The following is a 15,314-nucleotide window of genomic DNA, read 5'->3' as shown; positions in this document are numbered from 1 at the left end:
CGAAGGCGGCGACTTTCTGAGCGGTGACGCCGCTCTCTCGATTCAATCGCATTCCATCCGTCCCTTTAATATTATCTAGTCCCTTTGCTCATTCGAAAAGGATTACCCCCCTTCGTCTGAAGGGTATCAGACAACAAAATGGGCGCTCTACTATCTCTACCGCTTATGGTCATTCCGAGTGCTAGTACGGTATGTCTCCCTCAACACCTTCGGGCTACGGAACCCTCAACTCACTGTGAGATAGCTTATCACAGTTGCAACGTCATGTTGTGGCGCTGCAACTTGTTCGGCAGTGTGTAGCGCATGTGGGAAGTTTCAAAATAGGTGAGGATTCCGGCTAGTTTCGATGGCGTGGACATGGAGTGACTGATGAGTTGACTGACGGAAGTCCAGTATGGCTACGAGGATTGCCTACGCCTTCATTCTTTTGATCAATTCGATTATATCATGGATCATGCTTACGCCTTTCGCGCTCAAAAAGCTGCAACATTTGACCTTGGATTATATGGAAATTCGGTGTGATGGGAAAGAATGCACTGGTTGGGTAGCAGTTCATCGCATCAACTTTGGCCTGGGTCTCTTTCATCTCGTCCTAGCGGTTATGCTGCTTGGTGTGAAATCATCCAAGAATGGCCGTGCGGTCCTTCAGAATGGTTTTTGGGGCCCGAAGATTATCCTGTGGATTGCCCTCGTGGTTATGTCGTTTTTCATCCCGGAGCCATTCTTCTTTGTTTATGGCCACTATATTGCTTTCATCTGCGCCATGCTTTTCCTCTTGTTGGGACTTATTCTTCTGGTGGATCTGGCACATTCGTGGGCTGAGCTCTGCTTGCAGAAGATTGATGAAAACGACTCCAGGCTTTGGCGTGGGCTGCTTATTGGATCTACTGTGGGTATGTACATTGCGTCACTCGCGATGACGATCTTGATGTACATTTTCTTCGCTCGCAGTGGATGTGCCATGAACCAGGCAGCAATTACTGTAAGTTTTTTTTGGTTGTTCTATTCCCTGTCGTCTTGGAATGCGGGCTGACCGATTAGATCAACTTTGTCGTGTTTTTGATAATCTCCATTGTGTCCGTCCAGCCGGCAATCCAAGAGTCCAACCCCCGAGCAGGGTTAGCTCAAGCGGCTATGGTGACTGTCTATTGCACGTACCTGACCATATCGGCCGTTTCGATGGAACCAGATGATAACCAGTGCAATCCTTTGATTCGGGCTCGAGGCACGCGAACTGCTACCATTGTCTTGGGTGCCATTGCTACCATGGCCACGATCGCATACACCACGACCCGTGCGGCCACCCAGGGCATTGCATTAGGGTCCAAAGGTGGACACAACTATTCGCAGCTGGGAGCAGATGATAACGAACATGGACTTGTGACCCAACAGCCCACTAGTCGTCGTGAGATGCGCGCCGATGCTCTTCGTGCGGCTGTCGCCAGTGGTAGCTTGCCTGCCAGCGCCCTTGACGATAGCGATGATGAATCGGATGATGAGGACCAATCCAAGGACGATGAAAGAGGATCGACGCAGTACAATTACTCGCTCTTCCACATAATTTTCTTCCTGGCCACGACATGGGTGGCTACCCTACTCACCCAGAATTTGGACCCCGATTCCATCGATGACTTTGCTCCTGTGGGCCGGACCTACTGGGCCAGTTGGGTGAAGATAATCAGCGCTTGGGTATGCTATGCTATTTACTTGTGGACCTTGGTCGCCCCAGTACTCTTTCCCGATCGCTTCGATGTTTACTGAGTGAGGTGGAAATGCGGTTTTGTTGATTTCTGTTTCTGTCTTTTGCAAGCAGAGTAAGGCGTGTTATGATTGAAATTCTCCCCAATGCCTGTTGTATATTGCTGAGACCTTCGTTTGGGCCAACTGCTGCTACATATTAGCTCTACCAGTACGTTAATGACTAGTATTATTTTGAATGAAGTCACTGGTAACTATATTTGTTTCTTCTCTCTCTCTTTTTTTTTTTTTTTAATCTACTCTGTACTAGGTGATTGCATCGTAGTATGTAGACTCTGTACGTTGTCTGCAGAAATGCTTACTTATCGCGGCATCGCGTAAAGTGGCAACGAACGCGTGAATTCCGCGTCGGGCTTCAACCCCGACTGTCCACCATGGAATCATCATGGCAACCATCAAGGCCATCGAGGCCCGTTCGGTATGTTTTGCATTCTCTTTTATTTTCTACTCAAAGTTTGCTGTCTAATATTGTCCTGTGCACCTCCAGGTTCACCAAATCCAATCCGGTCAGGTTATAGTTGACCTCGCTCGGTTGCGAAGGAGCTGGTCGAAAATAGCATCGACGCAGGAGCTACGTTAATCGGTATGCTCTCTTTTAGGGTACTGCCGTGTATCGAATTCATTGATGACATCTGACGAGAATAAATCTGTACCCAGAGGTCCGATTTAAAAACAATGGGCTAGACCTGATCGAGGTGCAAGATAACGGCAGTGGAATCTCGCCTGAGAATTACGAGAACTTGGGTGGGCTTCTAACCATCAAACATGGCCAGAATTTTTGAATTCGATACTGATTGCTTTCAGCGCTTAAACACTACACCTCCAAACTGTCCTCGTACGATGATCTCTCGCGTCTACAAACCTTTGGCTTCCGCGGCGAAGCATTATCTTCCCTATGTGCCCTGTCCGATTTCCATATCGTCACGGCCCAGGCCAATCAGGCCCCCAAGGCGAGCCGCCTTGATTTCGAATCGTCTGGCAAGTTGAAGAAGTCACAGGTCGTCGCAGGCCAGCGGGGCACCACTGCTTCGGTGGAAGGCTTGTTCAAGAGGCTGCCCGTTCGACGTCGCGAGTTGGAAAAGAATATCAAGCGTGAATATACGAAGGTCTTAAACCTTCTACATGCTTATGCGTGCATCAGTACGGGTGTCCGATTCAGTGTCAGGAGTACAATGGGAAAGACACGAAATGTGGTTGCCTTCTCCACAAACGGCAACAAAACTACAAAAGAAAATATTGCTAACATCTATGGCGCGAAGACGCTTCTGGCCCTGATTCCACTTGATTTGGAGCTGGAGTTCGAACCATCGGCAGCCGCTAGGCGAGCTGCAGATGGAAATGGGAAACAGTTAAATAAGATCTTCGTTCGGGGACATGTCTCTAGACCGGTATTCGGGGAAGGAAGACAAACACCCGATCGTCAGATGTTCTTTGTGAATTCTCGCCCTTGTGGGCTACCGCAAATTGCAAAAGCATTTAACGAAGTCTACAAGTCGTTCAATATTTCCCAGTCACCGTTTGTTTTCGCAGATTTTCATATGGACACTGATGCCTATGATGTCAATGTGTCTCCTGACAAGCGAACAGTTCTACTTCATGATGCGGGGGCGCTGATTGATTCTCTAAAAGTCGCACTAACACAATTGTTCGAATCTTCCGATCAGACTGTCCCTCAGTCCCAGGTTCTTGGATCCAGACAGCCCGATTCCAAGCAGAGTAAAAAAGGCCTACATGATATCATCTCCCGAAGGCATACAGCCAACGAGGAACTTGATGATGCGGAGAATGATGAGCAAGATATTGAAGACGATGAAGTGGAGCAAAGTCAAACTAGCTTGCAAAGTAGAATGAAGGACTTTCTCAGTGGCCACAGCTCTCGTCAAGAACAAACAATTATGTCATCCTCCCCCGCAAGATTGAATATCTCGAGATTACAAGATATACCATCTTTGCCGACGACTCCTCGGACTACGCATGAACAACCCAGCCAGGACAGTGAGCCACGACCCAGAAAGAGCGATGGTCCAGCCGATAAAGTCTCATTGGGCTTAAGTGAAAACGTCACACCTCAGGGTTCTGCTGGACTGGACACGGAGGTCGATGAAGTTGAAGACCGCACCTGTCAGAGCAATGTCTCAGATGAAAACACAGCTCCTGCGCAGGAGGTAGACACTCTGGAGACGCCAAATACAATCCAGAATGCATTTGATAGAATGCGGCCAAGAAGAATGCCCCCCGAGGTTGCCACTATTACTATTGGCAACAGAACCGTTACCTCTATGGTGGGGAGTGGTGTCCCCAAAAAGAGGGACGGGGATTTTATCAGTGGTGACTATCCTTCAGCTCGGAAAAGACGGATTCACACCCCATCTCGCGCTGGTATATTTGGTAAGCAAATGAGAAATTTTGCTGCCCCGGGGTCCCAGTTAGAGCACGCGACGAACGGTGATGCCGAGGACGTTATGGAGGAAGATGAGGAAGAGGAGATCGAAGATGATGAAGAAGTTGAGCAATTCGAGGATGTAGAGTCTGAGGATGGATCTCAACTTTATTGTCCGTCAGATCAGGGCAGTGATCATTCGCACCACGACGCTGCTAGTCAGGGCTCGATTGAGCAAGAAGTTGGCCATGAAGATGAAGCTGCGACATCAGAGTCGCCTGCAACACCTGTTGCAAGACATATGGATGATGATGAAAAAAGGAAGCATGAAGAGGGAGAGGTTCAACGACTCATTCAAGAGGCAGAGGAGAAGGCCGTCTTGTCACAAGAAAGCAATGTCCACCGCGCGAATAAACTAAATAAGGGAGCTGCCCATCGCGACTCTACGGTCCAATTGGTGAGCACCATCAATGGGTCACTTTCCAGAATCCAATCCCAGGCGGAAACAATTCAAGAGAGTCTCCGGTTATATGTTACCGGTTCCGGCGATCTTCAAGACGCAATGGAGACATCGCTGTCGCAAGAGACAGCCGAGGAACAGTTATCTCTCACTGTGGCCAAGGATGATTTTGCCAATATGCGCATCATCGGGCAGTTCAACCTAGGGTTTATTTTGGCTACGCGGTCATCGACAGTTAAACCGGGTTCAGGATCGTCCAACGGCAAGGACGAACTGTTCATCATCGACCAACATGCCTCGGATGAGAAAATCAACTTTGAACGGCTCCAAGCAGAAACCGTAGTGCAGAATCAGCGATTGGTCCAGCCAAAACGATTGGACCTCACGGCGGTCGAGGAGGAAATCGTCATCGAGAACCAGCCCGCGTTGGAGAAAAACGGCTTTATTGTGGAAGTCGACAACAGTGGGGACGAACCCATCGGCCGCCGGTGCAAGCTGGTTTCACTGCCTCTAAGCAAAGAGGTAGTCTTTGGCGTGCGAGACCTGGAGGAACTGATTGTGTTGCTGTCTGAGATGCCGACCGCCAGCGCGACGGGCTCCGCGTCGCATATGTATATACCACGCCCTGGCAAAGTGCGGAAGATGTTCGCCATGAGAGCATGTCGGTCTAGCATCATGATCGGCAAAAACTTGACTCAGAGACAGATGGAGAAGGTAGTGAGGAACATGGGGACTATCGACAAACCATGGAATTGCCCTCATGGCCGACCGACCATGAGGCATTTGATGAGTCTACGACAGTGGAATGAGTGGGATGAATTCGGGGAGGAAGGGCTGGAAACCGAGGACCATCAATCGAGGGCAGACTCATTGAACATATGGAAAGGCTATTTCAGGTGTATGGCAGAGTCTGGTGATGAAGAGGAGGAGGATGAAGAGGAGGAGGATGAAGAGGAGGAGGATGAAGAGGAGGAGGATGAAGACGAAGTTGACGAGAGGTAGGAAAGGCATTTTGGATATGGACCTAGACATCTATCTAGCAATAACATTTCGGATACCCCCCGAGCTTTCTTCCAAGGACTATTGACAACTTATAGATGCACAATCCTGGACTCAGATATCAGTTCGGCTCCTGCTCCGATAGTTGCTGTTGAGCCTCTACACAATGCCTAATGGGGGCAACAAACCCTTTGGATCATATTTTCTCTGGATCGGCCTTCTCGTCGTCGCGGGCGACATTCACTCTAAATTATATTGCGCCTTCGGGATCGCCATCCGACGCGGGGAACGCGTAGCTGATCTCAACATGATCCATCTGCAATGCAGGTCTCTCCAGGTCGCCTATTAGATGTTGCTGATGTTCCCCGTTCCTCCCAAGTGGGGAATCAAGCGGGGAAGGGCCGGAAGACGATGTTGCTTCGGGATCTCATCCCGAGTCTACGCTGGTTGATACAAGTAGCCCATGGTTGCCCATTTGGGAACCAGTGAGGACATGACAAGGTCCATCCATATTTCTCATCATGCGGTCAGTGGTTACGACACAGCTGGTACGTGCTGTTGGCCTGCACCGGTTACCGCCATTGATGCATCGATCCATGAGCCTTTGGCATCCCCCCAGGTTTGAGAATGAGAAGACGGTAAGTGGATGTCATTTATTCCAGAGGACGTATGAGCTAACAAGAACCTTCAGCTAAACTATGAGAAGGGGTCCCCTGAGAGAATCGAATTGACCCAAGCTCTGCAGAAGCTGAAGCGTAAGGTACCGGTCCAAATCCCCATCACTGTCAACAGATATACGGTGAGGCTCTTGTCTTTCAAGCTAGAATTGACCATCGGCTGATGAAAGGGACAGCTGGAAACTCGGCAATCCTGCAAACAAGAGAACCCGTCGAGACACCGTGAGATTGTGGCCGAGTATGCGACAGCAACCCCAGAGCAGGCGAATGCTGCCGTCGATGCTGCCTTGAGGGCCAAACCTGCCTGGGAGGCAATGCCCTTTGAGGATCGCGCATCGATCTTCCTACGTGCCTCGGAGCTCATTGTCGGCAAGTATCGCTCGGAGCTGGTCGCCGCCACCATGCTGGGCCAGGGTAAGAATATCTGGCAGGCGGAGATCGACGCATCCACTGAGACGGTGGACTTCTTCCGCTACTACATCCAAGAATGCTGGTCACTATTTTCCCAGCAGCCCAAGGTCCAACCGGCCGGCACCTGGAACAAGCTGGAGTACCGTCCCTGGAGGGCTTTGTCTACGCCATTGCGCCTTTCAACTTCACAGCGCTGGGCGCCACTCTGATCGGACCCGCCGCGCTGTTGGGCAACGTGGTGATCTGGAAACCGTCCGATTCGGCCTTGCATTCCAGCTGGCTGCTGCACCAGATCCTCCTGGAAGCGGGACTGCCCAAGGATGTGATCCAATTCCTTCCTGGCGACGCCGAGGAGGTCACCAACACCCTTCTGCAGCGACCTGAGTTCGGGGCGCTGACCTTTATCGGATCTACGCAGGTGTTCAAGGGCCTGCAGAAGAAGGTTGGAAACGGGATCGGCGATGGCCTCTATAACTCCTACCCCCGGATCATTGGCGAGACCGGCGGCAAAAATTGGGGATTGGTGCACCCGTCCGCTAACATCCGGAACGCGGCCTTGAACACCATCCGAGCAGCCTTTGAGTACCAGGGACAGAAGTGCTCGGCCAACTCGCGCGTGTACGTAGCGGAGTCCGTCTGGCCTGAGTTCCGACGACACCTGCAGGAGGAGCTGGCCCAGGTCAGCGTCGGTCCCGTCGACGAATACCGCCATTTTATCAATCCGGTGATCCATCGGCGGGCCTTTGACCGGTTAGCCCAAGTGATCGAGGCCGCAAAACAGGATCCGGAACTGGAGCTAATCGCCGGGGGCCAGTCCTCCAACGACGAGGGATACTACGTTCATCCGACAGTCTACCGAACAACGAACCCACGACACGAGATCATGTCGCGCGAGTTGTTCGGGCCCATCCTGGGCGTCTACGTGTATCCTGACGACGAATGGGAGTCGACTCTGGGGCTGGTGGATACAACATCGCGCTATGCGTTGACGGGCAGCATCTTCGCCAAGGACATCTATGCGTCACGCCAGGCGCAAACGGGCGCTGAAGCACGCAGCGGGCATGCTCTACATCAACACCAAATGCACGGGATCCATGGTAGCCCAGCAACCATTTGGAGCAGTCGAGACTCCGGGACGAACGACAAGACAGGGACGATGGCGCATCTCCAGCGCTTCATCAGTGTACGGACCATCAAGGAGGACTTTGGCACGCTCGACAGAGTACAATATCCATCCAATGAATAATATCATATTCTTATATAACTGAATCAAACAAACCCCAAAAATATATATAAAAATTATATATAAAAAAAACTACCACCAAAACCACCCGCTCTTCCCCTTCCCTTTCACATCCCCATTCCCATTCATCTCCTCACCCTCCCCATCACTTCCACTCCGTCTTCCCTCCCTCTCCTCCGCCAACCTCACCGTCTCCTCCACCACAAGGAGATCCCTCTCAATCAGCTCCGCCCAGTTCTGCACGTCCCCGATCTCCTTAAGTCCGTCGCGCGCCTGATCCGCCACCTTGGCCCACTGATCGTTCTGCTTGCGAAGTCCCTCCGTCGCGCGATGTAGACCCGTTTCCTGTTTCGTCAGCGCAGAGGCATTCTCGTGGATCATGCGTGCGCGTTCCCGCAGCTCCGTCTCGTGGTTTGCGCCGACGGAGCGGAGCGAGGCCGTAAATGCTGCTTTGGCTTCGGCAGCTTGTTGGGATTGAGACTGGGATTGGTAGGGAGGGGAGGTGGTGGGGTTGTTATTGTTATTGACATTAACATTAGCAGTGACATTGGTATTGGTATTAGTATTAGTAGTATTGGTAGATGGGAGAGAGGATGAGGAGGGTTGAGTGGAGGTCATTTTGATAGACAGTTGATTCAAAGTGTCCAGAGAGTTGTTGATGATGAAAATACTCCGTACAGAAGATGGATTTATATCCAACAAATCTATCAGATGACCCCACCACGCTAGTTGTACATACTGCATGCTGTATACGTCGTGATCTCCTTATTGAGTAACATGCCAATTATGTCCATTATCAACAGTATTATACGTCCATAATCCCTATATGCTCAATCTCAATCAATCATCCCTAACGCCCTGCATGTCCAGCTGACAATGATATGATATGTCTTAAATCAACAGTTTCGCTGTGCACGCAACCCATTTCAACAGCACAAAAATAAAGCAAAATGACAAACCAGAAAACTAAAAATTAAAAAAAATAAAGAAAAAAATACACCCGTCCTCTATTTTTACATACTGGCTAGCTCTTGATCAATCTGGCGATCTAGGAACGCCCGCTTATCTCCAGTCAACGTTGTTTGGAGTCGTTGCTCAACCAAGGCACGAACTGGTAAAAAAAAAAAGTTAGCCAATAGTCCACGTCCCTACGGCAGTAATTTCGGCTTACCTTGTTTCTTCGTCACCGTGTCCAAGTCTACCTCTGCCAGACAACCCCGAATGGCTTCCGTGATGGCCATCTCATCCGGTCCGCCGCTGCCACGGAAGTCAAAGGCACTTTGGGGTCTGGACTGGAATCCGCCACCGACGGGGCTCCGAGAGTGCGGCCGTTGGCCTCCAAGAAGATTGTCTGTGCTCTGCATCAATCCAACACTATGCCGGCTCGTATTCATACCACTCTCATGGAACTGGCTCAGATGGCTGAGATTACCCATAGACATCTGTCGCGGTGTATTTTGTCCACCTTGAAGTGGCAAATCGGTGTACCTGCTGAGGTGGGAGAGATGCGAATGCCTGTTGCCCGGGTAGTTGCCACCGAAAGGAGCCGGCGATTGCGGCGGCATGTACGGGTTCCCATTACGACCCTGACCAGGGAAGCCGGTTAGGATCGTGGAAGCAGGCTTTACCGAGGAGTAGTTCGAATGCATATCGTCCAATTCCATGGCCGTCTCATCCATATACCGACCGCCATATATCTTCTCCTGGCTCATGCTATACTCCCCACGGCGACCAGGAAGGTTGTTGGCGAGAGCGTAATCATCCCAGCGCTGCAGAGGAATGCTGCGGGGGTCAAAGGGCTCGTCCTCCACCGCTATAACACGCTTGGATCCCTTCTCCCCAATGACAATACGGGTGCTTCCCCAACTGAAATCATCCTGCTTCCAGAACGAATAAAGGGGCAGGACGAAACTGTAGATCGGATAGGCGCAGAGGTAAATGATCATCCATCCGATATGCTGCCATTGACGCTTGACGATGAAGATAATCGCCTGGAGACCATAGACACCCGCCAGCATAGAGATAGCGATCGTGGGAAACGGGCCCGTGTGACTGGCAATTCGGTAAATAAGATACCCTAAATAGACACAGGTCGCAGGCAGGATAACAGTTCCGATGAGGTCGACCAGCACGACGAAGCGCATACTGAAGCAGCAGAAGCCACAAAGATCCTTTAGAGCTGCTAGTTCAACGAGGTTATGCACTGTCGAATTGATCCATCGACGCCGCTGTGATAGCAGGACAGTCCATTCCTCCGGTACGGCAGTACTGGCATACGCATCGGGAAGAAACTTGTATAACATGGTCGGGAAGTGTTTCGTCATCAGCGTAGTCAGATAACGATCCTCACCCAGCGAAAGCAGGTTCTTCTTATGAAGGGTATCCACATTAATGGCCGCATATTCATGGACAACCTTGTCCGAAACAATCAGGGGGCGACCCTTGTCCGCAGTTCGTAGACGGTACATAGAGAAACTATTGGCTGGGTTAGAAAATGCACCGGATTCCAGATACCACTGCAGCAGGACCACTGCAGAAGGCAGGACTCACCATCCAGGAAGACAGGTCACGCTGCCAAAAAGGGATTCGAACGCCTTTGACAGGTGGTGGGAAATATAGTACTCATAGACCTGAATCATCGTCCACCAGCTTCGACCCTCATTCTGGAGACTGGTCTCACCGCAAATGCCGGCAATTCGAGCATCGTTGGCACATGCAGCAACCAAGCGGTTAAGCGAGTCTTCCCGAACACTGGTGTCTGCGTCTACCATGAGACAATACTCATACAGCTCAGGGTCGACGCCAATCACATTGTTAATCTGGTGGAAAATTTCGAGCTCAAGAGGCGACATCGGAGCGCGGTGATGCACGCGGTTAAGGAAGCTGAGTAGTTGGATCTGGGAGTCACGCTTACCCCTGTTACCGGGCTTCGACTTATTCTGCTCGGACTCCTTTCCGACTTTGACCACAACAACATATGGCACAACGTTGCCCTCGTACTCATATAAGCCGGAGTAGACTTTGCCATAATTCAGTTGATCGCTTCCTTGCCCAATAGACTTGAATGGCAACGCCGGGGGGTCGATCTTCGGGTCAACCCCCAGGATGTCGAGAACGATCTTGGGTGTGGGACGGTCGTTGCCACCGCCGACGATCATGCCATCGCAAATTACGTAGATCAACTTCCTCTTGTTGTCATACTGAAGGGCTGTCAACGAGTCAAGGCCTTTGCGTAGTGCATCCTCGCCCTCGGTATAAGCCGGCACCAGGCAGATCACAAACTTGTCTTGTGGTGCAGGGCGACGCTTAGTTCCTAGCTGAAGGGCAGCAAGGAACTTTACAACAACGACAACGCCGATAAGAACGGCAAACGAAAGCAGAATCCAGTTGTTGACCGTACACTTCGGCTCATCGCGGAAATCCGTTCTTCCTTTATAGAAGACATAATCAAGACACTTCTGAGCCTCCTGCGCCTCTTGCGTATTGGGCCATTTATCGGTGACATCAGTGCCCGGATTACTCTTGACGAGTTCCGTAATGCTCTTGGGCAAGAAGTCGTAGTCCTTGTTGTTGTTGCTCCTCTTCAGAGAGTAGAAATAGTCTGTCAGATCGTAGATACCATTGTCCTTAATGACCCAGTAACGCTGGTCGGCGTCCGCCTGCTTAGCGACCACACCCTTCGTCCAAACCAGGTCTCCCTTGTAGTACTCTTTAATTTTTGGTAAGAAGATCTTTTCGTACCAGGTTATCTCGTGAAGCTTCGTCTTCGGGTTTGGCTGATTCATAGGCCCGGAATCATGTTTACCGTTGGAGTACTCGACGGCAGTGGTATCATTGTACTGCAGTACGACTAATTCGTCGGTGACAAACGGGTCGCAGAACCGAGTCAAAGGAGGAGGGAAATAGGCGTCCAGAATCTTTCCAGCAAAAGGTTCCATATTCGATGAGGTGGTCTCAATATCGGTATCACTGTGCTGAAGTTTGGCGAATTTGGTAATATCGTACACCTTACCGTGGATGCCGACGTAAAAGTCATTGGGAGCTTGATGATAGCCCAATTCTTTCTGGTTCCAGGCTTTGTCTCTATTCGGACAAAGCAGGTTACCAAACTCAATGATGTAAAAACAAACAAGACCATTGAAAAGGAGGATGAGGAGAACAAGGACCACCTTCTCCCGCCAGGCCATTCGCACGTCAGGGCGTTTCATTCGGCCAATGTACCGAAGGACAAAGGACGGGATCCAGAAGGTCAATGCCCAGACGAATCCGACCCAGAGGCGACGGCCAAAGGTCATGTCTTGCTTTTCAATATGGTGCGGCTGGCCAATTTCGGGATCGAGCTCACCACCGAAGGTGTCGTAAGGATTGTCATATTTCTTCTCATCTCCCTTAGAGCCAAGACCATAGTCGCCTGCCATATGAGGTACGCTAGGTGCGATCGACTTCCCACCTCCGACACTGGGAGCCAGCATGCTTTGCCTCTGCAAAAGATTGTCTCGGCTCCCCAGGAGGCTGGTTGACTCTGCGATAGGTTGACCTCCATAAGTTGGGACACCAGGATCAAGCATACCTTGTCCGTACATGAAGGGGTTTGCTGGTGGCGATTCATTTGGTTTCAGATCAAGCATAGTTTCAGCTTCCCACCATGCGTTTTCCCTCATCCAGATGCGCTGGTGACCGACAACCGCATCACCATTTGTCCAACCCCTTTCGACTAGCCAGTTTTCCACGCCATCCTTGCCATCTGCACAACCGAGTCGGGAATACCTGCCGACAAATTCTTCCACATCGAAGTCGGCTGTGAAATCAAGTTGCTTGAGACGACGATTCGCCCACTCGCTAAGCCTCCAGTCGCGGATTTGACGAGACACAGCCCCGGCAGCCCACGCCGCAGATGACGAGGTCAGAGTTTCGGGCAAGTCATCAGTTGGGTGTATTGAAATGTGATGCCACACCCGACTACTGCCTAGCACAGTAGCAAGGTCAAATCGACCTCTCTGACCAACTGTGATTCCTTCAGACTCCACGGGGAGTAGAAGCTGCCGGAGAAACGCGTCCGGCTCGACCTCTAAACTGACCTTCTCCAAAACTCCTTGTCTTTTGTCAAGTTCATATTCTCGTTCGCGCCAAGCAGGGCCCGTGGTTATCCCCAAATCCGCCTCGACTTGGGACACGGCGGCAGTCGTTTCGGTCGTAATTGCGTGCCCAACAGGAGGGGTGGGAACCCCATCCTCTTTCATTTCTGCATTGATACCCAGAGAGTCATCAAATACGCCTCTCATTGCCACCGCCTTACCAAGAGCTGGTCTGGGGATATCGACCACAGTAATGCTCACCGAATCATCATCGGAGTGCTGGCCAGCATGGCCAGAACCACCACTGCTCTGGGGGCCATTTTCAAGGTACGCCTGAATTTCATTCCCGATAGCCTCGTTGGCTTTACTGATTACCCAGTCGACCAAGGCTTCGTAGACGCCCGAAATCAACAGTCCTCGTTCGTCGGTGGAGCATTTATGAAGGAGGATCTCAGGGTCTAGACCTAGCAATCCTCCAACTTCCTCGCAAGCTTCCTCCAGATTTTCCTGATCGACTAAAAAGCCCGCCGCATCACCCAGTTTCAGGAGACCTGCAAGCACTGACAGCAAGCCCCGCTGAGAGGCCCCTTTGATGCCAATTGCCTTCAAGGCAGCACGGAAATCTTCGGCAGAGGCCGCGTCGTCCGCAGTGGGAAGGTACGAAGGAGGCGTATACGTGCCCGATTTATTGAGCAACGCATACGCGGAGAAGTCCTTCAGATCGAGAAACTCCCGCTCCGCAGGTGTCGAGGCGGAGGTCAGGAGGTAATAAAAGACATCAAACGCGCGATATCCCGGCTCAGACGGAATATCCAGCAATCCCTTGTGGACATTAATGCCCGACGTTGAGAGTGCTAGAGAGAGTCCCGTGATATCGCCTTTCAGGGTAAAGGTGTAGCAAGCGGAGAGCGCGGAATAGAGGGAATATGATGGATTGAAGGAAGTTACAGCAGATAGAAACGGTCTCAGAGCGGCGAGTGCAGTGAAAGTGATGCTTGGAGTGGATAGAGGTAATGCCGCCAGGAAAGGTTCCAGGATAGACGGGGCTGATTGGTGAGTGGAACTAGGAGTAATCCGTCAGCCAAAGACACCTTTCGTATGTGATCCGCCAATGTCAGTACAAACCTCAGTACAATGCACCCATCCTCTGCCCTTCGCCTCGCATGCTCCCAAGCTCTGACAGGCAAATCTCGGTCTACGATACCACCACTGTGGCCATCGGGAGTTGTTTGGGTAGCAGTAAGCCAAGTATTTACCACGAGACTTGTTCCTGCGTCCAACTGGTAAGGTTGACCCGAATTATAATAGGTGTGCAATGCATTCAACAGCGTTGTCGTTGACACCTGGGAGCCTGACTGGGGAGCTGGGCGAACTCCCGAGGACAAGCCAGCCGAATGGCTAGAGTAAACCGAAAAGCGATTTGACATTGACATGATGCGCTTCGATCACGCAACACAGTGTTTAAACGACCGTGGCGGCAAGCTGCCCTGGTGAGAAACCCTGACCAGCCAGAAGCAACGAGCGTGAAGACTGGAGTGGATTGAAGATCAAAACATGTAGTATTTACGCTTCATTCAAAGGTGGAAGAGTCGATGTATGCGAGCTTGGGGTATAATTTTACCAGCTTAAAAAAAGACAACTCTTGATGAGGAAAGTGGGATAAGACCGCGATGTGAAATGGAAGATCTGTTTGCCCTTCAAGCCTAGTCAGGATCTTCGATTTGTGGGAGCCAGTGGTAGGAATGTGGCAAGTAGCGAATGAGGCGGTCGAGATTCTGATTATAATCGGGAAGGGGGGGGGGATAATTCTGAGCGAGAGACAGAAGAGAGATGAGAGAATAAAAACTATTATGAAACTGTGGTAATAAACAAAGAAACGAAAGAAGAGGGTGAGGGTAGAAGACAAGATCAAATGCGCTGCTCCAGAGTGACAATTGAAAAAGCAAAGCAAAAACCGAAAACCATGGAGACTGACGATTGCCAGGTGGATGATTAGTAGTAGTCAAGAAAAGAAGAGAGCCACATAGTCTGACTGTCTTCTGTTCGGCGACACCCCATAACTCTCCAGTAGCTTAACTGGATGGGGTTTGGTAGCGAAACCATCAAATGAAAATTACTTGGTGCAGTAACCCAGTACTGAAACCCGAACTAATTCGGAACACAGTGAAAAACTAGCCGTTCAGTAGGTAATGTTAGCCAGTGAATTTGCAAGACATCTATTTTTTTCACCCTTTAATGTTAAAGGATTGGGATGGGACAAACTCTAGTGTATGTAAATCTAGGTGGAATAGTAAGAAACTTGCTCGGGAGG

At 50.7% G+C, this 15,314-nt stretch overlaps 4 protein-coding genes across 4 annotated transcripts; 3 read left to right on the top strand and 1 right to left on the bottom strand.

The window, feature by feature from the left end:
• Positions 1–138: 138 nt before the first annotated feature.
• Positions 139–1,761, top strand: ATNIH1004_008350 (serine incorporator domain-containing protein; the record flags this gene model as incomplete). The annotated part of the gene is made up of 3 exons (XM_033572960.1): positions 139–189; positions 389–982; positions 1,042–1,761. The coding sequence occupies 3 exons, from the start codon at positions 139–141 to the stop codon at positions 1,759–1,761; spliced, it is 1,365 nt and encodes a 454-aa protein (XP_033423512.1).
• Positions 1,762–2,143: 382 nt separating this feature from the next.
• ATNIH1004_008349 (ATP-binding mismatch repair protein PMS1) lies at positions 2,144–5,771 on the top strand (the record flags this gene model as incomplete). Its single annotated transcript, XM_033572959.1, has 5 exons — positions 2,144–2,176; positions 2,246–2,333; positions 2,416–2,502; positions 2,563–5,596; positions 5,696–5,771. 5 exons carry the CDS (start codon positions 2,144–2,146, stop codon positions 5,769–5,771), a joined length of 3,318 nt encoding a protein of 1,105 aa, XP_033423511.1.
• Positions 5,772–6,118: 347 nt separating this feature from the next.
• Positions 6,119–7,931, top strand: ATNIH1004_008348 (uncharacterized protein; the record flags this gene model as incomplete). Its single annotated transcript, XM_033572958.1, has 4 exons — positions 6,119–6,235; positions 6,289–6,357; positions 6,445–6,688; positions 6,784–7,931. 4 exons carry the CDS (start codon positions 6,119–6,121, stop codon positions 7,929–7,931), a joined length of 1,578 nt encoding a protein of 525 aa, XP_033423510.1.
• Positions 7,932–8,000: 69 nt separating this feature from the next.
• Positions 8,001–14,436, bottom strand: ATNIH1004_008347 (uncharacterized protein; the record flags this gene model as incomplete). Its single annotated transcript, XM_033572957.1, has 5 exons — positions 8,001–8,392; positions 8,950–9,039; positions 9,100–10,403; positions 10,479–14,066; positions 14,129–14,436. The coding sequence occupies 5 exons, from the start codon at positions 14,434–14,436 to the stop codon at positions 8,001–8,003; spliced, it is 5,682 nt and encodes a 1,893-aa protein (XP_033423509.1).
• Between the last annotated feature and the right edge of the window lie 878 nt (positions 14,437–15,314).

Source organism: Aspergillus tanneri, assembly GCF_003426965.1.
Source record: "Aspergillus tanneri strain NIH1004 chromosome Unknown AapTan_6_pilon_pilon_pilon, whole genome shotgun sequence".
Lineage (NCBI taxonomy): Eukaryota > Fungi > Ascomycota > Eurotiomycetes > Eurotiales > Aspergillaceae > Aspergillus > Aspergillus tanneri.
This window is presented reverse-complemented; position numbering and strand designations above follow the sequence as displayed.